Below are 25,020 nucleotides of genomic sequence, written 5' to 3'. Positions count from 1 at the left end.
AGAAAAAAACCCTTGTTTTTTTCCTAAGATAATAATAATGTATTTTAAAATATGTTCCAGTTATTTAGGTTTGTTTCTACTAAGAATGTTGAGGTGTTTTCTACAAAATTTACCATCCTTGTAAGCTTTCTCCTTCTGTATATGGATATCATATATAGGTAATTTTTTAGGTGTGTTTTTTTTTTGTTATCAGATCAGATAGCTTTTGCTGTTTAATATATAGCCTTCATATTCTTAAGTCACACACAATGAACTATTAAAACTGGAAAAGGAAAACCTGTGGCAGAGAAAGTTTGGAAAATAGTTATAAAACAGGAATACAAATTTTCATGTACATAAATATAACAAAGAAATGGAAATCATCCACATTTTACTTGTCAAATTTCAAGAATCCCAGTCATCATAACTGACCTTTTCATTTTCTGTAGTAATGGTACGAGTTCTTCCTTTTTCTTTCCCCCTCCTGTTTTTTTTACTTCACTTGTTTCTATTAGGGCTAGAATAAAAAAAGAGGTTGTGTTTATATGTCAAGAGTCATGACATCTGAAGTACAGCTGAATGCATTATTTCTTGGTGAGTGTGTTACACAAAATCCGAGACGCTTTCTGATCAACTGATTTAATTACAGCAAGATATTTGGTTCTGCACAATGCCTGTGCATAATCTATTACAAGTCTTTCAAAGGTACAAGGATGTAGTGTAAAATGTTATTAGATTGGCTTGCATGATTTGTCCTTCTGTTTGCAGATACCTCAAATCAGCTATGCATCCACAGCTCCTGAGCTGAGCGACAACACCAGGTATGACTTCTTCTCTCGAGTGGTGCCCCCAGACTCCTACCAAGCCCAGGCCATGGTTGACATCGTGACAGCCCTGGGGTGGAACTACGTCTCCACGCTGGCTTCCGAAGGCAACTACGGCGAAAGCGGTGTGGAGGCGTTCACGCAGATCTCCAGAGAGATTGGTGAGTGAGTGTTTACCAGGTTTGGTATTTATAGCTGCTGAGTTCTGGTTAGGTGTCTGCAGCGTGATCAGAACACCCGGGGGTGGCTTACCTGGACTCAAGTGGGTGATTTTGCTTCTTGTGTTTCTGCCAAGGTGGCGATTCTGGCAGCAGCTTAAGAAGAGAGGCAAAAAATAAATATCTCCTAACCTTTTTTGGAAAAGGAAAGCTCCTTGATGACTTAGGGGAAAAAAGCAACTAGATGCTGAACTATAGCCAGATTTGAGGAAATACAATTTTTGATTCAGCTTAGGGAAATTATGGTCCAGTGAGAGTTTTTTTCTGAGATAAACCTAGAGGTTTTAATTTTGATGAATTTTAAAAACAACAAAACCCCTCAATTCTGAAGTAAAAGATATAACCTTGCCATTTTTCCTTCACAATAGAATGTGCTGTACAAATACAGGTGCTATGAAAAGTATATTTAAGTCCCTTTGATCCTTTCAAAATTTTTTTTCACACTTTCATAGTTTTTTCTGGCCTGAAAAAAAATTACTGTTTCTCAGGAACAGTAAGTTTTGGACACGAAGGAATAAGATGATGAGTAGCAGGTGGTTTGAAAGAGGGTGGAATTGGTCTTTCACCAAGAACAGGGTTAAATAACAAACAATTTTCCTGTCCTTCCTCAGAAAGCCTGGGTTAATCTACTAGATTTGGTTTATAGGGCATGTACATATAAACTCCAGTTCTTTTGAATACCTCCCACTTTCACTATCTGCATGTGAAGACAGAGAGCATCTCTATCTATAGGAAGGCACATGTGTGTTTCAGGTCCTTATGCTTGAACCATAAAGGTAAGTGATTATTTGCAAGAACCTGGTTGTAGGGTGGTACTACAGCTGTTTTTGACATTAGGGAACCAGTGTATGCAATATGCTTACTTGTTTAACTGATAAATGTTCTTTTTCTAGCTTCTGATCATTGCTGTCAGCTCCTAGGTGTGTTCATGGGAGAGCCAAAGCTGTCTACTGTATGTTGCTTTGTTCTGTGGTTAGCAAAGGCATGGATAATTCTTTCATAGCGCATACCTAAAAGAAATGGTTCATCTATGGCAAATAGATTGACTTCCCCAGATACCCACTGAAGTCATTGGCTGAAAAATAATTTTTTCTTGAAACCATCTGCAACACAACTAGTTCTGAGTTCTAAAAGTAAACAGATAAAATACAGGACTTTTTACTGTTTCCCATTTCCAGGAGTATGAGAGAACTTCAGATGAGTGCAAGTAAAAACTTTAATTACCTTATAATCACAATTGCTTGAGTTTGGGTCAGTTGGATCTCCATTGATCCTGGAATTAAAAAAGACCATTTATTTGATAAATAATTAACATGAATAAGATAAATAGATATTAACAGGATTCTGAATCCAAAGCTGTTAAAATCATCAATAGGTGTCCTAAACATTTTAAGATCTGTGTAACACCAAAAAGCATTAAAAGTCATGATTAGTGGTTTGATTTTTTTTTTCCCCTTGTGATATGTTTTCTATTAGAACACTTGATTTTTGGCAGCCTCTGTGCCCCCAGCAACTTACCAACTATTGTGGGTATCAGGGACTGTAATGGTTCTAAAGAGGGAAATCAGAGGGAGGCAGGACAGACAAGCAATTTTTATTTCCTAGAAAAATACTCAGGTAAACAATCAGGTAAATTGTATGTAACCACAGGGACATGACTGATAACCAGTGCAGGATTGTCAAGAACAAATAGTATCAAATCCATCTAATAATTTTCTTTGACAGGATAACAGCTTATAGCTGGAGAAAAAGCAATTGATGTGTCACATCTCTCAAATTTTGTGGTGTTATCTCAATTGTCACATATAGTATTCTCCTGAGCAAATTTGGCAATTGTGATCTAGGTGTAAATAGGCTGGATGCAGACCTATTTAGGAAAGTTTTCTCAGAGAGCCATTAGCAATGATTTCTGTTTAAATGAAAGAATGTGTTGTGTGTTACTTGCCATTTGTTTAAGCTGGATCAGGTACTAGCCAATATTTTCATGTTTAACCCAGATGGTCTTGGAATGAAGATTACTGTAAAATCTGGAGGTTGCTTTAAGGTCAGAAGGACTAAGGCTAGGACTAGGAGAGTATCTAGAAGAAATCCTAAGAGTCCAAATCTGAAAACACTATCTGGAAAAGGACAAATTTGAGAGACCAACAAGGCATTTAGCTTCTGCAAGAGGGATCTATACAATGAGGAATTCAGAGAGAATGGTCAGAAAACAATATTTTTAAAAATGATGCAGGGATGACAATAAATTATAACCTATATTCCTGATTTTTTAATGAAACATGCAGGTGGAGATACCATCTGTAAAACAATTTGAGTAATCCTCCAATTTGTCTGTCAGTTGTGGGAAGTCATCTTGACTCAGTACAGGTTTTGTCCCTCACTTCAGAAAAAGTGGAACCCCTCAAGCAAGCAAGAGCAGGGACAAATCTCAGAAATGTGGTCTGTGAGGAACAGCTGAGCAGGGGTCTTCGTTCAGCCAAAGAAGAGCTGACTAAAAAGAGGTGATAGAAAATAATGTTTTCAAATAGGCTTTTGCAGGAATGTGGAGGACCACTAGTTCATCCAAATACAGTATATGTAAACAGAAAAAATGGAATTCATCTCTAGCATGATTCTGTCTAGGTTTGGAGAAAGCCCCTTGTAATGTTTAAGACATGAAGTATTATATCAGCTTACCTGGGGACATTCTGGAACCTCCATTGATAAGGATCCATGAGAATGCATTAGGCAAACACCTGCCCAGTGATTATGTAAGTGTACTTAGCTCTTGCTTGGGGCTGGGGTGCAATGGATGATTTCTTAATGTCCCTTCCAGCCTGATCCTATTATCCACTGTCTTCAGACTTTCCATCTGAGCCATAGGGCTGGAAATGCTTTTAAAATGGAAACTGAAGAGCATCTAACTATGAAGTCTGAGACTATAGAGTCTATGTAGGTTTACAAAAATCATCACATACTATAAGACTGCACACAACAGCAAAACTTGCCAGGTCTGTGTTAATGAACAGAGTGTTAAGAGAACCTAATTGGGACAATGTGTCTCCTGTGCAGCTGGCATACAAATGTACAGGACAGCTCAGCTCCTTGCTGAGTACTTTATGTCCTGCTTAAGATAAGTAGCCAACAACTGGAAGCAAAATGAATGTGAAGATCAGCTAATGAAAAGCAAACAATAAAAGGGTGTGAAAAATATTGATATATTGATTTTTGAAAAATTTTTAGTGTATGAGAAGACACGTGAGGTAGCAGATTTGAAAATATAAATAGGAAAATTTGTTCCTTTGGTTTTGTTATTTGTTCCTTTGGTTTGTTATTTGTATTGTTTTTTAAAGGAGAGGGGAAAAAGGGCTAGTTTTACCTAATTTTAATAAACAGATTAATGTACTTATTTAGTATAATGTTGACCCTTTGTTTCTAATTTCCAGTTTGATTGGCCCTCTGTTCTATTTCTTGATCAGTAATAGAAGAAAAGGGAAGAAACAGGCTCCCAAATGAAATGTGGAATACTGAAAAGGTCAAAGTGGTGCCACCCTGACATGTCACCAAATATATTACATATCATAATCTGCTCTAATTTTAATGACAAAGATCCTGTCTGGGACAAAGCAGAACTGGAAATTAAATATTTTACATGACAACGATTGGAAGGAGATTATTCCAGCTCATTCTTCCATGCATTGTTTGAAGACAATGATTAAATTTATAGAATTTTCTACTCCTATTAAAAAGTTAATGATACCACTGTAGTCATTTTGACATCATGATCAAATCATTTTGGTACATTGACCAAAGGGATGAATTCCTACTAAATGCTTAAGTGTTTAAACATTAAACTGAAGCTTGACTCGCTGATACAAACTAAAATGGGGAAAAGGACGGAAGTGCATTTTACAGTCTTCATTAAACCGTCATATTAAATGTTAGTCTTCCATTTACTTTATGTTCATTGTCTTTGACCAAATAAATGTTGGAAAGTTTCTGATCCAACTTTCCATTAATGGTTCATTTCACCGTTATTAGAAACCAAATGAATTTACCATTAGAGAGAAAATAATGAGATACTTTTCCTTGTGTTTTTTTTTTTTTTTGTTTTGTTTTCTTTTTCCCAAAATACAAAAGCACTTGACTCGGACAACTCTCTTTGAGTTCAGAATACTTGCTCTGTGTGATGTTTGTACTGGAAAATGGAACAAATCTACAAATAATGTATGAAATGCTACATGACAGATTTTATTCACCACTGTTGGTCAACTGCTGGTAGGCACTGGCAGTGAAACACTTATGAAACTTTTAGAAAAGGAGGTAAAAATGATAAAGGCAGGTAGTGGAGCTGGTCATTAAGAACACATGAGAAACTTCAGCACTGCTTGTCCCTTTTTGCTTGCAAGTGTATTTTGCATGTCTTGACAGAGGTGCAAAGAGCATTTAATCAAAGAACATTTTTTAATCTTTGACTGGTCGAAAGCTTCATAGCAGCTTTATTCCAGAAGAAAATAGTGCACTTAATATCAGGGTGTGACCTTGAATACTTATTTATAAGAACAAGGTTCTGTAGTTTTACCTACTCCTTTTATACTGGTACATTGCAGTTAACAGCATTTTTCCGAGGAGGGACTACAATTACTTTATGATCTTTCATAATATTGTATCATTACAGTGACAATGAAAGCTATATATTAATGATAATGGATGATGGCGTTGAATGAATGCTACAGTAGCTTTGTTTGTTTCAGACTTCAACACTGGTAGCTATATTTTGTTTACATAGGAAATGGTCTGTGACATTTCTTTGACATGGTTCTTAAATCATGTTTGTCTCTTGTCAGTTCTTTCAGGGTGTTTACAGTTGTGCATTGTACTCCTGCTTTTATCCAAATTATTGGATCGCTTCTTCACAGAAGAATCACAGAATAGTTAGGGGTAGAGATGATTCTGAGGATTATCTAGTCCAACCCCCTTCCAAGGTCACCTAGAGCAGGTTACAGAGGAATTTGTCCAGGTGGATTTTGAATGTTTCCAGTGAGGCAGAATTACCTTTCACAATTTCTAGAATTCAAATTTTCAGTGGGGAAAGTGGAAGTGTATTGGGAAGTGGGGAGGGAGTTTTGAGCAGGAAAATAAAACTTAAGGGGTGTGGCATTTTCTTTCCGCTTAAACTTGGATAATTTAAAAATAAGATGGGTTGCTGTTAAGATTAGTTCATATTTCCTGCAGTAATCTCTGCATATGTTTGATGTTAAGCTAAAGCTTTTTGTATTTTGTTAAGTAAGATGAATGGACTTCTTCCACACCCCCAAGATAGTGTTTAATGGAAGATTAAAAAATCTTGCAACATGAAGATGAAAGAAATACAATACATGAAATGTAACCTTTTCCCCAGAGATATTTCTGCTTTAAAGTCTGTTTTCAGGCATAACAAATTAATTTTCACAACTAATAATATTCTAACATACCCTTGCTAAGGGTAAACAGTTTAATTCAATTTAAGTTTTGTTTTCATATTTATGCAGATAAAACTCTATTGATAGCACTGTATTTCAAGCTGCAAGCTGTAATTAATAATAACACTATATAATTGGCTAGAGGAGCTTCAAAGTAATGTTGAAAAATTTCAAAATCAGATGGTAGGTGTATTAATATTGCAAAAGCTTGAAAACTACTCTAGCAGTTTTTAATATTTGTACCAATTAGTATCTGATAAAGAACAGTATAATTTCTAGGGATTTAAAATTAAGGACTATTTTAATTTCTCTCAGTGGTGCTAATCCATGTGATATTCTTTAGCTATAATTATTTCTTTTCTCTATAGTTTTAGGGAGATACACAGAAAATATGCTTACTGCTCCATGCTCTCTGAGCCTCCAATAATTGTAGGCAGAGGGACTTTAATACTCTTGAGGTGTTTCTTCTTAAGTCAATTGGTTAAAATGTCCTATAGGAAGCTTAATAGCTGTAGTACTGTAAGTACTACAGAAATCTCTATAGTAGGACTTTTTTCTTCCTTTTGCTTCATGTGAACACCAGATGTTTGCATTGGTGGTGAACACAAATTCAAAGAGTAGTAAAGATGTCCAGGAAAGTTTATTTCATCAGTGCTTTTAGTGCTATGACTCATTTGTAGCCTTTTCAAACTTCTTAACTTAGTAATATATCAAGTAGATTTTTAAAAATGTGTAAATACAAAAAGATTATAAATGTGATGAGGATAATTTTAAGCAAACAATCTTATTAGAGTAAAAGTTAGATTCAAGAAAAATATTTCTGTTGAAATATATTGTGTGATGGCCTGTGCAGGGATTGAACCTTGGTGTTATCAGCATCATGCTCTCACCAGCTGAGCCAGTCTCAGGGTCTAGAATCAGATGCATGTGACGGTGGTCACAAGGGTGTTTGGGTGAAGGAAGAGATGAGATTTTTGACTTCATGATCAGAAGGCTTGATTTATTATTTTATGATATATACATATACTATACTAAAAAGAAAAAGAAAGGAGAGTTTCTAGAAGCTGCTAAGCTAAGAAAAGTAAAGAATTATAACAAACTAGCTCTCTCGGACTGTGTCCAAGAGATCTCAGTTCTGGATTGGCCATTAACTATAAACATGCAAGCTGTGCCAATCCAGACAGACTTGTTGCATTCCACAGCAGAAAATAACCTATTGTTAACATCTTGTTGCTGAACTTCTCAGCTCCATCAGGAAAATCTTAAGAGAAGATTTTTCATAAAAGAAATGTCTGTGACAGATGCATTCATGTTAAGAAGGTACATCTGATAAAGAAAAATCGTTGAGGCTCTTGAATTTTCTGAGAAAATTTCTTTTGTCTCTCAGTATGTCTTTTTGTCTTGAAATGGCTTCTATTAGTTTTAAATATTAAGCATTTTTAGAAGGGTTTGCTTTCTACCTGGAGAACCGTAAGTTTTAAAAATTGTGTGAGCAATGCCTCATGATGGATATTAGCAATATACTCTTAGTATCAGCTCTTTTGTGATCTGTGGCTGCAGTTAAAACAATGAAGCCCTGAAACTGTCAGACTGAGCCAGACACTGCAAGTCAATATCTTGTCTCCAGTGGTGGCCTCAATACATGGAACAGAAAGACACCAAAATCTTACTTAGTCACTGGCAGGAATACTTATCCAAGGAGTGTTCTAACCCCAGGCATTTAGTGGTTGATACTTAATTTCCTGAAGCATGAAAATTAATATCCATTATCATTTCTTTCTGTTACCATTTTAACCTCACTTGTTGAATATTCTCTCCTTTGGATGCTACAAATGGTATGCAGGAGAATCCAGTTAACCTCCTTCATAGTGTGCCTCCTTACTTAACTCTGGGTTATAAGATATGAAGTAATTTCAGTTTAATGGTTTCAGTTGTTACTTCCTGGAACCTTTATTTCATTTATATCTCTGGTAAGCTGTGTAGCCATGACTGAACACTCCAAGTAAAGCTTTACTGTTGATTTATGTAATGTCATTGTAATCTCATTTTAATTCTCAACCCCAATCTTTATGCATCCTGACAAATTGTAAGCTTTTTCTGTGGGCTGCTGGGTATCGAGCAAATTATTTCCAAAAGCAATCTGTTCTGACACTCAAAGTTTATTAACAAATGGCAACAGCTGATTTAGAACCCAATGATGTGTGTGAGCAGTTCCAGGTATTTCTGCCAGCCGGCTCTCCACTGTATTTGTCAATAGTCAATATTTTTCTATGACATACTTGTTTATCTGTCTTTGTGAATATGTTGTCTCTTCTCTCTGGTCTTGTTTATTTCAAATAATTTTATACCATTTTCAAAATTTCCAATCTTTCAATTCAATGCACTCCCTCTCCTTTTGAAGATGTTGGTGTTAAACAAATCAAGCACTTGCAGGCATTTCTAGAGCACATGTTTATTAACCTTTTCCAGTGCTGAGTTTTGACTGTTTCTGTCTGTTCCTTCTGCTTGTGGTTTCTGATCTTTGGGAGTTCCTTCCCTCTTCCCACTCCCCAATTTTTAACTGTTCATCCAAAAGTCTTCTAGAAACTGTATTATGAATATTAATATTCTTTATGCAAAGCTGATATATCAGTTTTAATAGTAACTGCTGTTGCATGCTATCTAAGTACTAAGAGCAGAATGCAGAGAGACTTGAGTTTACCTTATAAATGTATCTTGTACAACTGTATGCCCCTCCTGAATGCCTTTATTCTTCAAGGTGCTTTAAACTATGTAGGATGATATCTGCTGTTGTGCCGGGGTACTGGTAACTTGAGGGTCAAGGTTAGTAACTTTGCTAGGTTGAACTTTTGTTATTGTCCGGCTGCACATGAAGCCACAGACTCAGTCATGTAGTCCATGGTCTTTCAAATGTTAGATTAGCCCTAAAAGAAACTTGGAATTTCTCTTTCTTCAGAGTTCTTGACAACTGATAGTTTATGAATTGAGACAGAAGGAAATTGCATAATGATTTTTGTACAAACTTCTGTATTACAGCTGAAGCATGTTTTGTTCAAATTATAGTATAATTTTATTTTTGATGGCTATAAAATGAAACGGAAAATTAATATTTAATCTGATTGGTTTGAAATTATGCCTTCTGATATTAAAAAGAAAAAATAAATGTAACTGAGACTTTATTTTCAAGATTTTTCAACAATTTTGTCTAAATGGTAATATCTATCAGAAAAAAGTAATCATAAACATTAATGTTACCCAATAATTATCTTTCCTTCCTTCCATAGGCTAAATGTTGTTAATAGATGGTATATGTGCATGATGTATAGTCTACTTTCCTGGGCAGTCCTATGGATATCTGGGAAACTGTTAAAGCAGACAGTACTGATTTTTTTTGTCCTCTGAAGATAAAGCAAAGTGAGAAAACAGCTATTCATCATTCTGTGTTTATGTAATAGATGTGTGACTTCATGCCCAGTGTTATTTACTGTACTGTGATAGATCTACCTCAATGATAGGGAGATGATAGTAGACAATGCCCACTATCTTTCTTCCTTTATATTATGGTAAATTTCAATGTGTTCTGGGGAATCAGTGGGATTTTCACTTCTCATTTTACTTCTTTGACTTCCCCTACCTGTTCTACTGTTTGTATTGTCACTGGCTGGTATTTTTAATATGCCATCCTAATACAAGATTCTTGAGCTTTGCTCTGCTGAATGATGTAGAAGGGTTGACTGAGTTGAATGTTACAATGCTGACAGTATTCTTGCAAGAGTAAATGCAAAGAATGTCTGATTGTAAATGTCAAAGAGATATTCTTGTCTTCATTTTACTTATTTTCTTTCTGTTGTTGAAGGCCAGGGGCCCACATTGTGCCCTGAGTCACAGTAAGCACATGTTTGCTATTAAACATGCAGTGGGGTAGCTTAGCAGTAACAACTCTCTCTCGGGTGTTCAGATTGGGGTAACCCTTTAGATAGAAGTCATTCCTTCAATTCTATTATCTAATGAACTTTCCACAGTGTTCCAGAGAACTCTGTTCAAAAAACAGTGTTTCAAGAATTGCTCTTGTTTCAGAAAAAAAAGGCATATGTGTATGCCTCACTAATATTTAGAAAAAACTGCTGCATTGATTTTTTTTCTGTTATAAATGAATGATTTTTATGCAAATTGCAAGCTGTGATACCACTACTTTAAACTGAGATGACAGAAATATGCATATTGTGAAAACTTACAACTTATGAAGAAAGATAATTTTTTTCTCTTGCCAGAAAATGAAGTGTTTCTTAGGGCCTCTCAAGGACAGAGTTTTGTATGATGAAAAGAGAGTTGTTTGTTCCTCTACTTTCTTAAATACATAATGATTAGAGACTTTTCATCACTTTGTAGAAGAAACTGAAAGAGAACTAATTGTTTAAAATGCTGACATTCTAACAAAAATGCCAGTCTGTCTTTAATATTCTTTATGAAAGCAGGATATTTTGACTAGGCAATTAATCAAGAGAATGAGTTACAAAACAATACCCTTGAGTAGCACAGGTGTCATGCAGATAAATCCCTGTGTTGCTGTGTCTGTACGCATCCCAAAATTTTCCTGCCACATCCTTCTGGAGCAAACTCTACAGCAGCATACAGGAATGCACATTGCCCTTCATATGCCTTCATAAGTCATCTTCTCCTTGGGATGCTCACTGAAGTGCTGTGGTTGGGCTGTCATAGAGAGAGGAACAAAATTTCAACCCCCTTGTAAACACAAGAACAAAGGGGTTGTGGATTTCAAAACTGACTCGATTGAAATGCGTGCATCTGTGTAATTTGTAGATGTTAGGGGAGGGATGGAGGGCTAAGAAAACCAAATATATCTCAACACCTTGATGATTCCTGCAAACATTTATGCTGCAAATGTTCAACTGCTATTAAGGGATCCACGAGAATTGTATGGTGAAAATAATCCCAAGGATGTTAATGCTCTCTCAGGTAAGATCAACCACACCTGTTTGCAGGAGTACCAAGTTAAGATCTCTTTTCTTTTAAAAATGGGAACAAAAAATCTGAACTAAACTTGTAGGGAAGTTCTTTATTTTTTGTAGGGATTCCTATTTTCCTTTATTTTGCGGGTGGGTGGGTTGGGTGGGTGTCTATTTATCTTCTGCATGGACCCCTTCCTTTAATACAGCATGCAAATCCTGGAACATCTTAGGCTCCAGAAGGTTGAGAGAGAATGGTATTTTGTAGTCCAGGAAATAAGCAACCTTCATTTTATAAAAGTTGAAGCTGAAGTTTGGTATGAGTGCCATGAAACCCTCTTTTCACAGTAGAATGGGAGCCAATATAATTCATCAGAGCCTGCCCAGGTCTTTGGTGACTTTGCGGAGTTCTCGTGGATAAGGGGAATAAAGCACGAAGTGAGGCTCTTTGTGCTCAGATGGGAGGCAGATGAAGGCATTAGGTCTGCATGCACTCTGCCAGGTGCATTGTCATACATTCCTAGTGGGTTTGGCATACATTGGCATGTTGGATTTGCTGTGAGATGCATTACAACATTTGCTAGGGCCAGTAAATTGAGTTATGTAAGTATTTTACCTAATATGGTAATGCACTTCAAGTGCAGATAATTATGCTGCTCAATTTATGACAATTGTCAAGCCTCATAATTAATTCCACATTATGGTATTTTATGGATTAAATCCTTTCAAAGCTTATTCAGGAGGTAAAAATATTAATAATATTTAATTAAAATATTTTGACTAGTTAATTTTTTTTGTTTTTTTTCACAGAATCATTAGCTTTGTAAACTATAATGCCCCTTTCACAGAAGTGAAATGTTAGAGCCAACCTGAAGAAATTCTTTCTGTTACTAAAATGTATGCAAAATATGTGTTGTTTTTTTCCTTTTTTTTCCTCTGGTTAAGTGCAAAAAAGTTGGTTTAATAATTAAAAAGTAACCTAGAGAATGTTATTCATGGCATAGGTTTTCACAGGCTTAGTTATAAACTTTTTATTCTAATTAATGTTCATTTCATTGTTAAATCCCTTAATTGCTTTGATATTTTAATTAATCAGATGTACATGAGTTGGCAGTGATGACTGTACCGAGGCTTTTAAAGCCATGGAACTTTGAGGATGCTTTTTCTTCTTTGGACCTTGGTAGAATCTAAACTCTAGGTGGGGAGTGGAGGATTTCGTGTGGTGGCAAATGTTCAGTTGAGATGCAGAAGGACTTTTCAAATAGAGAGCAATGGTAATGGCCAGTTTTTCACAATAATGTCCATGAAATTGTAAGTTTGGTTAGCTAAGGTCAGTTTAACTGGGGTTGTCTTATCTTTCTTTGCCTTCTCTGATAAACAATTTCAAAGAAGACAGGTTTTTGGAAGAGGACATTTGGATGTGTTCAGGAAATGTGTTAGTGATGGAAGAGCATCAGTTCCCATATGCACACTTGCCACAGGCACTGAAAGCTTGTGACAAGCGCTTCTGGGCTACCTGCACATCAGGTGCCTCTCAGGAGGAATGGTGGAAGGCATTCAAGGACTTCTGTGCTGGCTAGAGAATCACTTTCTGTTTCCTTCTAAATAACTCTTTCTGCTCATTTGTTATTTCTGTTGTTATACAGTCACAGAATACCTTGTGTGTGAAAAAGATTATGCACAGGCTTAAATGGTAGAATACATAGTGTTCAAATGCTTTTTTACCCCTAGTCCTATTACATATTTTAGACAGAAGAAAACAGGGCAAATGAAAAGTGAAAGAAGGGAAAAAAAGAACATAAACAAAGCGAAGAAATGCTTGGTGGATATCTTCTGTTATCTGTTATCAGCTTTGAGTTTACATTATGTGCAGTCTAATAAAGTGCTTAACAAAATACGGTTATGTTTTGTTAGGAAGTGATATTCTAGGGAGTGCAATAGATTTCTGAACAGGGAAGTAAGCCCCTGAATTCTGTCCAGTTTGGTTTAACTTATGCACAGGAAGGGAAGGAAAACAAAGCAAGATTCAAGAGTGGACTGGAGCAGTTTATAAAAAGAACTGTTCAATGCATTTACTTGAGACAGAGTGGAATCAGACTCAGAAACCCAGATGATCCTTTTGCACACTCTTGGTCTTAGGATTTGCTGAGGGACAGAACAGTTGTGCAGGATCAAAGCTTGAAAGTTGAGTTTGGGTTCCCTCTGCCCCCTCAAATCATTCTTTCTGGCTCAAGCAATTTTCAATTCAATCAGTTCTTTAGGAAGGTATTTTTATTGATGACTTGGTAATTTTATTCCATTTTAAAAGGATTATTCAAATGAAACATGAGTCTTGAGTAAATGTTTCTTTTGATCGTGCACAAAATCCCAGTACTCTACCTCACTCTGTCTTACACAACAGAAATTAGATACATCCACAAATATTTTTTTCACTCCAATTTTGAGATATGATTTTACAATCCAATTAAATATGTAGCTTTTAGCTTGGAGAATGTGTTTTATACTAAATCATGGTTTCACTTAGAAAACGTTGTGCTTGAAGCCGTTGTAGCTTATGGATTATTGGGCAGATCAGATGTGACTGCTTTTTATGAATTATGGTTTATTAATTAAAAAAATCTATAAAACAATAAAAAGATGAATGCAACACCAAACATTCACCTGTGCAACTGAGCTTGAATCTCAGTTATTTGTGCAAAAGCTCCTTTGCTAACTCCAAAGGAGAGGAATCCCAGTGTTAGGAGATCTTCATGATTCACCATTTAGCAGACTGTGCCATGTGAAGTTGACAGCATGGTGAGAGACTTTACACAGTGCTGTTGCTTTTGCTTACTCAACATTATTAATTCTTTGCTTCTACAATCAGTGAATTTCCCACCATTCTAATTCATTCCTTTTCATACGTGTGAATAAATAGATTTTAGACAGTTAAGCAATTGAATATAGGCTGACACCACTAAAATATAACATAATGAGACTCCAAGATTAGCCTCAGCCCTTCTCCAATTAACTTGCTCCATCAACATTTTATTCTTACTGAAATCATTGTTCACTGGTAGCTGGATAAAAAATAAAGCAATCATTCTATCACAGAGGCAGTGTTAGGGGATGGAGGGCAAGAACCTGTAATTTTTATATTAAAGTAATCCTAATACTACTGAATCTGTAGGAATAAGCTAATGCGTAAAACAATGCTAAAATGACATTTGTCTTATCTTTTGCATTTAATTTAAGTTCATTATGAAACTTATCACTAGGTTTAATCTCTTGATTATTGATTGATGTTATGCATCCTGAGGAACAAAATTATTGAAGTAAAACAACTTTTGGAAGGCAGAAACAAACCTGGTATTTGTCCATTTCAGACTTTTCAGAAAAGAAAGGAAGTAAAACTATCTTGTGGACTTGCACTATTTAATACATTAAACTAGTTGCCAGAAAAGAGTTACTTGTGATTTAGTTTTAGATGCAACATCATGTGCTGTGTTTTCCAGTAACTGAGTGGTTCCTGCTTTTTCAGGTTTTGTTTATTGATTGTGTTGAGTTGCAGAACTTAGGGTGTTTATATATACATATTTGTGGTGACAGTGGGGAGAAGAATGAGTGGTCTTTGTATAAAAGTAGAAACAGAGATCAAAATCCCAAAGCTGATGGCAGAGTACTAGGTGAAATGAGAGCATTACAAATGCTATGTGCTTCCACAGGATCTTTGTGGGGGGAAAAAAAGCTCTAACTTCTCATAACTTGCTCATGAAAGCCTTTCAGGTTAAGAAAGGGGAGGAAAGGGAAAACAAGAAATGCAGTTGCTTGATGATAAATAAGAATGAATGATGAACAACAGGTAGTTAATTCTGTAGTATGACATGAGCTCAGAGCCCCAGATGGCCTTTCAGCTGTCATTTTTTCCAACTTAACTCTTAGATATCCAATTAATTCCTTTAAAAGTTCCTGCTTGAAGCTTCTGGTTGCAAGCATGCCATGTCCTCAACACTTCAAAAATCCTCAGAGAAGTCTGAAACAGTGGCTGTGATCATCTGTGGGGTTACTCTAGCAGTGGTGGATGCTGATTTTTGGAGATGTGTGAATGACCTTGCCAGGCTGACTGCAGCCAGAGCCTACCTGTCCAGAAGGGTGCCTTTACCTCTAGGGTTGCACACATGCACACTCACAGAAGGTGCAAGACTTAAAAATTATTTGGAGAAATTAGTTCAAGTGATGCCTTTTAAATTGGGATCTCTAAGATTGAGAGTAGCAGGTGTGCAGGTTTAGACCCACAACCTCAGATATACAAACAGAAAATATCTGTAAATTTAGAACCTTATTTGGCAGAAAATAGAATACAAGAATATGAACCTACGAACTTATTTTCTCAAGGCTTGCCTTAAAAATAGTTGCTCTTTAAAAAGAATTTCCACTATGAACAAAGTATCACATCTGTATTCAGTCCTTTGGTAATTTAGCAGCTCAGTTTCATCAAACAGGAATTTTCCAGGATTGCCTGTAGCAAAGGAGTTACCCACAATGTGCAAGATCATCCAATTACAGTTTAAAAAAAACTTACAACAAAGAAAATTAACAAAAGAGAGAAGTCTCTGAGAGCATAAGGAAAAGAGAATGAAAAAGTGTGACAGGGGGTTGTGTGAGAATAAGAACTTCTCTTATATCTGTGATTAAAACAAGGTTATTTACATCTCTAGTTTATTTTTGCAGTTAAAGTAATCAAGATCCCTGGTGTTGGGACACATGCTTGCTTTCCTTTCACCTCCTTTTTTCCCATTTCTGTCTCAATTTTGCTATGAGCAGACCCCATACTTATATGAAAAACTGACATTTGATTCAAATTGTGTGGTTTTAGATTTATACATGTTAACAAAAAGGGATCAGTGGTCTCTTGCAGAAGGAGGGAGGTGCAGTAGGATAATGAAATCTTCCTCTGCATTTTTCTATTGACTTTCTAAATTCTTTAGAGAGTCAATTTAAATGGCATGAGAAGTCCCCATTTTGGTCCAGAAACTTAAAATGTCAGTTGGACAGTGCCTAACTTGATCATCTCACTACCAGGATTGTATTTCATCTCATGTGTATTCTGTGACAATAGAAGAACTATTATAGGAAGGAAATCAGGGAGTTTTGAGCAATCCCTTATTTAATATTATGAAACGTGGATGCCATTCCATTTAAGGGATGTGGTAGCAAATACCTCATTTTTTCTTGTAAGAGTGGTCAGTGAAATTTTTATTATGATTAAAGTAATTATCTAGAATTCACAATACATAAGAGCCTTAATGTACCTGAATGTGGTCTAATAAAAGTTTCCGAAATCTCAGGTCTCTGTCTGTGGCTAAGGCCTTTTCCAGAAATAAACCTCTAAGGTTTTATATATGTAGATATATGTAGAAACTGATTCACCAACATTTCCTAGACCATGAAGTGTAGTGGGGCATTTTATTTAATAGCCATTTGATCAATCCATGTTCCCTGAATTTATTTGTTTTTTGTAGGAGATTGAGCATATAAAAGGCTTTGGGATTTTCTAAGCTGCAAACATCTCTGGGTCTAAAACTAAAGAACAAAAGTTTCAATGTACAGGGGCATAATGTAGTCTTGTTAACTATGGCTTAACATGTTATTGTTGAATTGGGTGAGAACTTTGATCAAAGTTTTACCTGTTGTTGGAGCGTTTGATGTGTCTGCCCTGTGTTGGTGCTATGATGTCTACCAAAAACTGAGATTAGCCTTTGCCCAAGGGACGCCACCTAACTGAATCTTGTCTCTTATCAGCCTTGTGCTTTTTCAAAAGATGAATGTACGTAATAAGCTTTTGGACCTCTACCTCTCTATCAAATTTGGCAAAACTCTTAAAACAGCTGGTAGACCTCTTGCAATATGCTAGAAAAAGGGTACCTTGTTCCACACAGGATACCATGGCCTAACTTATAGATTTTGTTACTTTGGAAAACAAATGAAGAAGAAAATATCTGAAATGTACAAAGCATTCTGATAATGTGGTCAGAACTCAGTCTGGGGTTTTAAATGAATGGCCTCTTACCTCTGAAATTAGGGTTTTTGCAGTAAATACTGTTTTTTTTTCTCTTAGTAATTAGTGAAAATAAAAAGAGGAATAAAGTTTCTTTCCAAAATTATCTCCCTCCTTGCTCCCCTCCCTCCTTGCTCCCCCCCGCTCCTGCCCAAGAGAAAAATAAAGGCATCAAGTAAAGGCTTTTATTTTTGATGATTTATACATTGTTTATAAGACGCCATCAGTGCCTACAACTTTAATGCATGGCAATATTTACCTTCATATAGTATTGGTAAAATTCAGAACTCAATGTGGCAAACTGCAAAGATCATAGTAACTGTAAGTACTGTGTGTGGTAAATGTCAAGATTTTAATTGCACCTAAGCCACAGGCTTCTTATTGCTTTTCTGGAGGACGCATGTAATGAGCATCTCCCCAGGACGTTAGGTGATGAAGGGATTCATCAACATACTTTACCTGCTGCTGCTCTAAGAGTAGAATGGTTAGTGTGTAGCTTTAGGCTGTAAAAAACAGACCCTGAGAAAACGAAAAAGGAGAAATGTGTTTCTGTGATAGTGTCTCTCTATATACACAACAATTTAATATCACCACCACCAGTTAAATAAATTGTCAGTGCCATAATGTGGTTTTTCGCCTAGGTGCTGCCTAACCTTTGCAGGATATAAATAAAGTGGCCATTGCCAAAGACAGCAGATGGAAACAAATAGTGAAGGAATTTAACTCTCTGCACTATTTTCAGCTGGTGTAAGAGCTGTTTATTTCTTCAACTGTGAACAGAAGTTAGCTCTTATTATGCAAATCTGACTCAGACCCTCACAGTTATGAAATTTGTGAGCATTTTTCACAAAGATGTAGATAACCCAAGACCTGCCTGAGTAACTGGTTGATTTGGACTAGGGCAGGTAGAAGGTCTTAGTGATGTGCTAAGCATGAGCTTCTGCATCAGTTTATCCACTGTAGTTATCAATGCCCAAGATGCATTCATTGTGGGGGTGTGCTTGAGGTGGAGTTGCAGCAGGTTCAGTGTAATCTGTGTCCTCTGGCAAAATTAGAAAAGAAAACATTATTTTTTTCTGAGTCACTTTTACAGTACCCTTCTCTGACTTTTCCTTAATTCTCCAACACCAGGGAGTGTAATAGTTTTCCTCTGGATGGATCTTGTCTTATGCAAATATTTGTTGAGGAGCTAAAGTGCTTAACCCTCTTCTCCTTCACATTTGCCAGGATGTGCTGTCCAGTGTTCCTGTGGTAGCAGTTCATACATGTGGCCTCAGCTCCTCCAAAGCAAGATTCTGAGTGTTGAGCTGTGTTGAGCTTTCTCCCTCTGTTGCTCCTTGCTGTGACACAACACAGGGAGAAAGAACTGTGTCTTCTCCCTCAAGGGTCTTTCTCTCTCTGCATATATCTCCCAGTTATGTGAATAGAGAGCTGCAGGTTAGCTCTAGATGTAAAAAACCCTAGACCTGAACCTAAGCACAAAAGTGCCCTCAGAAGCAAATTTGCTACTGTCCTGTTGAAAAAAATTTCCATGTAAGCTCTCAAGCCCTGACAGTGGGCTTTAGTTATTAATTCCAGAAGCAAGATTGCTCTGTAAGCATTTTATATTCTGTTGCATTGTGTGAATTGTTGTAATGCTTGGTTGTTATTTCTTCAGCTTCCTGGTTTTTTGAAAGTGTTTGGAGACAGGCCTTAAACTTTTGGTTGTTATTGAATGAGGGCCCAAAGTGATGTTCAGTGAATCTGTTGCCAGACAGTTTGCTGTCACTGGGAATAGGCTTGAGGACCCATCCAATTCCATCTAATATCATGTTCCTTTGCTCTCAAGCGTAGTGTCCTCTGAATGACAGAGAGATATAGCAAAGCTGTTCTTTTCTAGGCAGGCAGAGATTTTCCAGCTTTGTTAGGATTTCTTGAGAGAATTAGTCTGTTATAGGTTACTAAAGAAATACTTATGTTGGTCATGTTTTCAAGTTAACGTTTTATGAGATTTTTTCATAACATTTAAGTGATAGTATTACTCCTTTTCCAGAGCTCCTAATTGCAGTATACATCATCTGGCTGCATAGAAGTATGCTGAAATCTGGAAATGGATGAAATGAATGCTTGAATTAGTCCCATAGCAAAATCTTTTGTTCTAGAAAGAAAATAACATCTTTAATTCTTTACATCGTAGGAGAAGAGGAAGAGCTGGTGTGGATTTACATCCATTATAATTCTGCCCCAGTGACTTCAGCACATTGTGTTGTGTTAGGCATTCATGTTCAATTATGGAAATGATGCTTTAGAAGAAGCTCTTTTTAATAAAATGCGTAGATGTTTTGAAGGAAACAGGCTGATGATCACTGTAAGGTGACAGATGGAGGGAGAATAAACAATTCAGAAGTAACATTATGGTATTCTATGGCTTACAATTGGAATCTGGGTCATAGATAGACTGTCTAGTATATATATTTGAATAGGCTTTGCAAGTACTTCTTGCTGTTGACTGCATTAGGATCACAAGACATGACAGCACTGAAGTAATTGGCCAGACAACTTGGATATGTCTGTCTCAGTTTTTGTAGACCATCAGGTATATCCTGATTTTCAGAAGCTAGTAGAAAATGGAGCTGCAGTATAAAAGTAGGTACTGCTTAGTTTAATTAAGAATAGTTTTTGCTGCCCAGCTGCTGGGTGATTTTTTCAGACGAATTATTCTCGTGGTGTAAAGAACAAGAGACACAATGCACTCTTGTGCTGCTCCAAACTAGATACAAACACCTCTAATAGTCACTTTCTAGAAAGCAACGTGAAATCAGAACAGCCTTCTGAACCTTACTGAAATGAGAGGAGAAATTTCATGTCTAAAAGCCTTTCTCAGCTTGTCATGATGGGATCCAAACATGGCATTGAGTTAAAAGGCACATCCTGTAACTGCCTCTTAAAGGCAGCATAGCAAATATTAATAATGATATCCCCTGACTTGATAACTGCAGAAGAGCAGGCGTGTGACATTCATTTTCCTTCCTGCAGAGACACATAATATTATGTGCAGAATCACCTATTGCTTTCTTTGAGATCGTGACCTCTTGATGACAGCAAGAATGACCTAACTCAACACTGGAGTTTAGGATATCTGACATAATGAAATGGGCCATACTGGAAACATTTTCCCTCAAAGCTTGTTGAAAACAATCTGCTCCATCTGCCTGTTGAAACTCTGATGCCCTGATATTTTCAGTAAGAACAACTCATTTTCAATCTGCCTATCAAGAAATACTCATGAAAAATAATTGGATACACCAGTTTTAAAACATGAGTCTAAGAACTGCACACTAATTGTGTCAGTATTCAAGCATAAGAAGAGATAAAATTCAGTGAATAAATGATTCATCATTAATTACTGCCATTTCATGGGCACTCAGAGTATGATAGGGATGTACAAACCTTTGCCCAAAAATCAACTGATAAAAAAGAATGTGTTCCTGATGATTGCATGAATATTAGGTGTAGGTTTCATCAGCAATGCAGGAATAACATTTGTTTTTGTGAGAAGTTTGTTATTAGCTTTTTTTCAATCCAAGTATCACGGTTATTCTCTGAAGTCAATGGTCTTTTTTGCCTCACCCTACTTAATTTGATTTCTTCTAATTTGCCCACCTGTTCTTTCAAATTTCCTCCTGAGACATTTCTGAAATTCTGTGAGGAGTTCCTGCCTTCAGAACCAAGGCAATGTAGCTGAATGTACTATCTTTTTTGTGGATGTGGGAGGAGAAATGGGTTTTGCAGAATTATGGGATACTAGTGTTGTGTGTCCAACGTTACAAAACAATTCATACAGTTATCTTATTTTAAAGTAACGTTATTAGAACATTATCTGTCTATTTGTAGAGATTAATTTATTCACCATTATATAATTCATTGAAAGATTCATGCCCTTAAGGAAGCTTCTGCTCTTGAAATTTCTGCATTCGTGTTAAGTGGTCTCAAGACCCTTCCCTGATAGTGGGTACAAGGTCAAAGAACAGAAATGTTGCAAATTCCAATATTTCACTGTCTTTAATGGTACTGTCATTTGAAAGAAAATGAACAATTACATGCACTTCAAATGTGTGTCACTCTGTAGCATTAAATTTTGTTGTTAGTTATTACAACAGACAGTGCATGCAGTGATGCCATGTGTAGCAGCTGTCACACAATATCATTGGGAACAAATTTTTCTCTGACTGTAGAACATGAACTACAGCTAAAGAAAATGTGGAGCTGAGTATCTGGAAAAATACAAACTGGGATGTATTTGGACAGTCCTTTCTGGCAGTCAAAGGAATTGTGCACCTGTTAGTATCTTTTAATTCAAACTGGAATTGCTTTCTGGATATACTACATACAGATGATTTACAGCTTTATAATCTGTTATGGCAGTCCCTGAAACAATTCAGTAAAGAAGTAGAACTGGTTGGGTTATGGACTATGATGAAAAAAGTTACATTTTCTACGTTTTAAATTCTAGTCTTTCAGTTTAATTATGCAATTAAGATATAAAAAACAAATGGAGACAATGTATTAAATCTATGTTGAGACAGCTAAACTGAACCATAAAAAAGACTATGGAAGAGGATGTCTGGTTAAAGAACTACAAGTCTTCATGAGAGGGAATTTTAAGAGACATTAAAGACTGTTGTACTGTATAAAACTGAGGTCATATCTGCTACTGCAGAAATCAGCCAAGGTGCCCATCTGTCAGGCCCACTGGGATGGTCATAGAGCACAGCAATAACCCAAAGGCTTATCTGAGCTGCAGCTCAGTTTGTTGGTCACTGAGCCAAACTCCTCACTACTAAATTTGAAGAATATCTTTCTAACAGAGGAATCAGTATGTAAAGCATATTAATGTTTTCTCTTCTTTTCAATAACTGGGAGGTCCCATTCATCCATTGCTTGCATAAATCAGAAATGTTATAAGGGTAATAAGTAACTTTGTACATTTTTTTTTCTGAATTCAGAAAATCTTAGCTCTTTTGATGATTATTGGCCTGTATCAAGGTAGTAAATATGGACCTTACCACAAAGCCCTTTTTTTTTTTCCTTCCCTTCTGGATTACACAACCCATGGCTGGTGTGATGATTAGACTCTGGAGGCAATCCATCAATCCATCTGGACCTTTGAGTAGGACTGTGAGAAGACGCTTGACCATCTTGCCTTTGCATCTCTATCTCTTCTATTGGCTTATAACAAAATGAAGCTTCCAGCCCTTTGGTCTACTCAGAATGTTTACTCAGAGGAAAAGCAGCACCTCCCCTGTGTGTAGGAAATAGTGGTAGTTTTGATATTTGTGGTTGTATAAGGCTTTTAGTAACTGGAACTAATCACAGATAAATTGTATCTGCTGTAGTTACTTCATGTTTTTCCAGGTGGCAAAGCAAATACCAGGGTTTCAAACTGTACTTTAATTTGATGAAATTTTGATAATACTGAACAGATAATCTTTCTTTGAGGTGAGAAAAGTCTGTAAATGAAAACAAAGCACCCTTACTTGAAAATGGGAACTTGAAAGTGACAAAGTTTAAATACTGGGGAAAGCCCTAATATTTGCAAGAAAATACCTTAAATTCTCTGAAGAACAAATCATACTCCATGTGTTTTTACAGTATGTCATCTGTTGATAGGGTAACTGTTCTTGAAGATACTCTCTCCAAAACTAAATTGCTAGAAGATGGGGATTTAAATGTCTGCAGGTGAAGAGATCATGTATGTACTGTAGACTTCACTAAATACAAAATCTTCATACAGTGGCCTTTGTGAAAGTCTAAAATTACTTCTGTAATTTAAAAAAATTCTTTAGTCCTTTTTTTATTTGCTTGATTTCTTAAAATATATTTGAGAAAGCAAGCCCTGTGATATTTGCCCATTTTGTAATTCTATTTTAGTTTTTATTATTGCTAAGATTATTTTAAACGAGAGGGCTATTAAAGCAGGCAGATGAACAGTGAACAAATGCTACAAAGATTCTGTCTGGCAGGAAAACATAGCCTGAAACCTAAGGGATTTGTTATTTCAATTTTACTTGTAGTATGTTACAGGATGCTAAAGATATGAATTACTGAAGAACATGAAATTTAGTTATAAAAGGTTTCAACAAGCAAAGTTGAGGGTGTCTAAGCACAAGGTTACCTGTCTAGTTCAAGTGGAAGTTTTTGCATTTGGAGTGCCTTCTGTTACTGCTGGCTGTAGATCTTTAACGTGACACACGAAAATTAAACACAGACAGTGCTTTTATGTTCCCTGAAGCAAAACCAACTGATAATCTGTTCTAAGAATATCTTCTCTACACAAAGAGACCTTTAAATATTTTCTGAAATATTGTCATTTATTATATGTTTCATGATCATATGCTGGACTGCCTTCCTTCTGAAAAGTCTTTTCAAGTGGTAGAAATTTGCCTGTGAGAGATCTAATTTTTGTATTTCCAGAATGCAGATACTTCAGGAGTGGAATGTGCCATGTTTCAATTATTACAACGCCTAAAGCAACGATTAAAGAGGAAAAGATAACGTACTCTTGGGATGGGAAAAAATGTCTGAAGCAATGAGAGAGGTGCTATAGTAAAATTTGGCCAAAATACTTGTTAAATAGGTAGCCTAACGGCATATATTTAAGCATATATCAGAAGTATAAGATAAAAGCTACCTGTTGAAAGAGGATAGAAAGTGTTATTTCTGAGGTTGAGGGAGAGTTTTAATGAAAACAAAAGAATAAAAGGGAGATTTTGTTTTTAAAGGTCTAAGGTAAAAGAGCACTCTGACCTTTTAGGTATATGTGTACTAAAATTGATACAATATACATGGCAGTGAACTGGCAGCAGAGTGATAGATCTATTAAAAACTGAGGAAAGAGAGAAGGACAAAATGCTTCTGTCTTCCTTTAATATTTGGATATTTTGTTAATTTTATTACTTTGGCTTCACTGTTTTAGTAGCACTAAAAACTTGCCAAAAATAGAAAAGAACTTGTAGCAGTGAAAGGAGAAATGAGTTGCTGTGGGTATTGAGAATGTCTGTATCACATAAAGGCATTTTTTACATTGCAAAAAGAGGAGAAGATACCCTGGATAATATGAATAGTAAACAGGTCTGTTTCCCAAGGGACATATTTTGTCTCTTCCAATGGTGTGTACCACACCTGTGGTCCTCCTGATGTTTAGAGAGTACTTGAGAGTAGCAGGAACAGCAGTAGACCAAGCTGACAGTAGACAAAGACCTGTCTGTGTTTATATCCCTTTTCTCTATACTCACATCACAGGTACATTAACAGAAAGGTCTTCAGCACGTCTTTCTGGAGCAGACCTCATATCTGGAAGTGCCAGGACTCATCTTGGCTGTAGATAGAAGTCCTTGTGGTGTGATAGAGAAACCCAGTATTTCAACCCAATGACCGTTCATTTCAGTGCTGGTAAGAGGCTGCTCTGGATGCACTGAACAGTGAAAACTGCTGTTCTCGTTTGACAGACTGTGTATTTATTCCCATGGGCTGTCTTGTCTTGTTTTTCTCACTGCCTGTCCTTCCTCTTGCTCT

The 25,020-nt window shown here is 36.3% G+C and overlaps 1 protein-coding gene across 1 annotated transcript in view; it reads left to right on the top strand.

The window, feature by feature from the left end:
* The window catches only part of GRM8 (glutamate metabotropic receptor 8), a 314,925-nt gene that overhangs the window by 64,035 nt on the left and 225,870 nt on the right, over nt 1–25,020 (top strand). Inside the window, exon 3 of the mRNA XM_005420915.2 lies at nt 748–964. Coding sequence (XP_005420972.1) covers nt 748–964 — 217 coding nt within the window. The remainder of the gene's footprint in view (nt 1–747; nt 965–25,020) is intronic.

The sequence above is a fragment of the Geospiza fortis genome, unplaced genomic scaffold (genome assembly GCF_000277835.1).
Source record: "Geospiza fortis unplaced genomic scaffold, GeoFor_1.0 scaffold195, whole genome shotgun sequence".
NCBI classification, from domain to species: Eukaryota; Metazoa; Chordata; class Aves; order Passeriformes; family Thraupidae; genus Geospiza; species Geospiza fortis.
The sequence above is the reverse complement of the archived record's forward strand: the minus strand, read 5'-3'. Positions and strand labels throughout refer to the sequence as shown.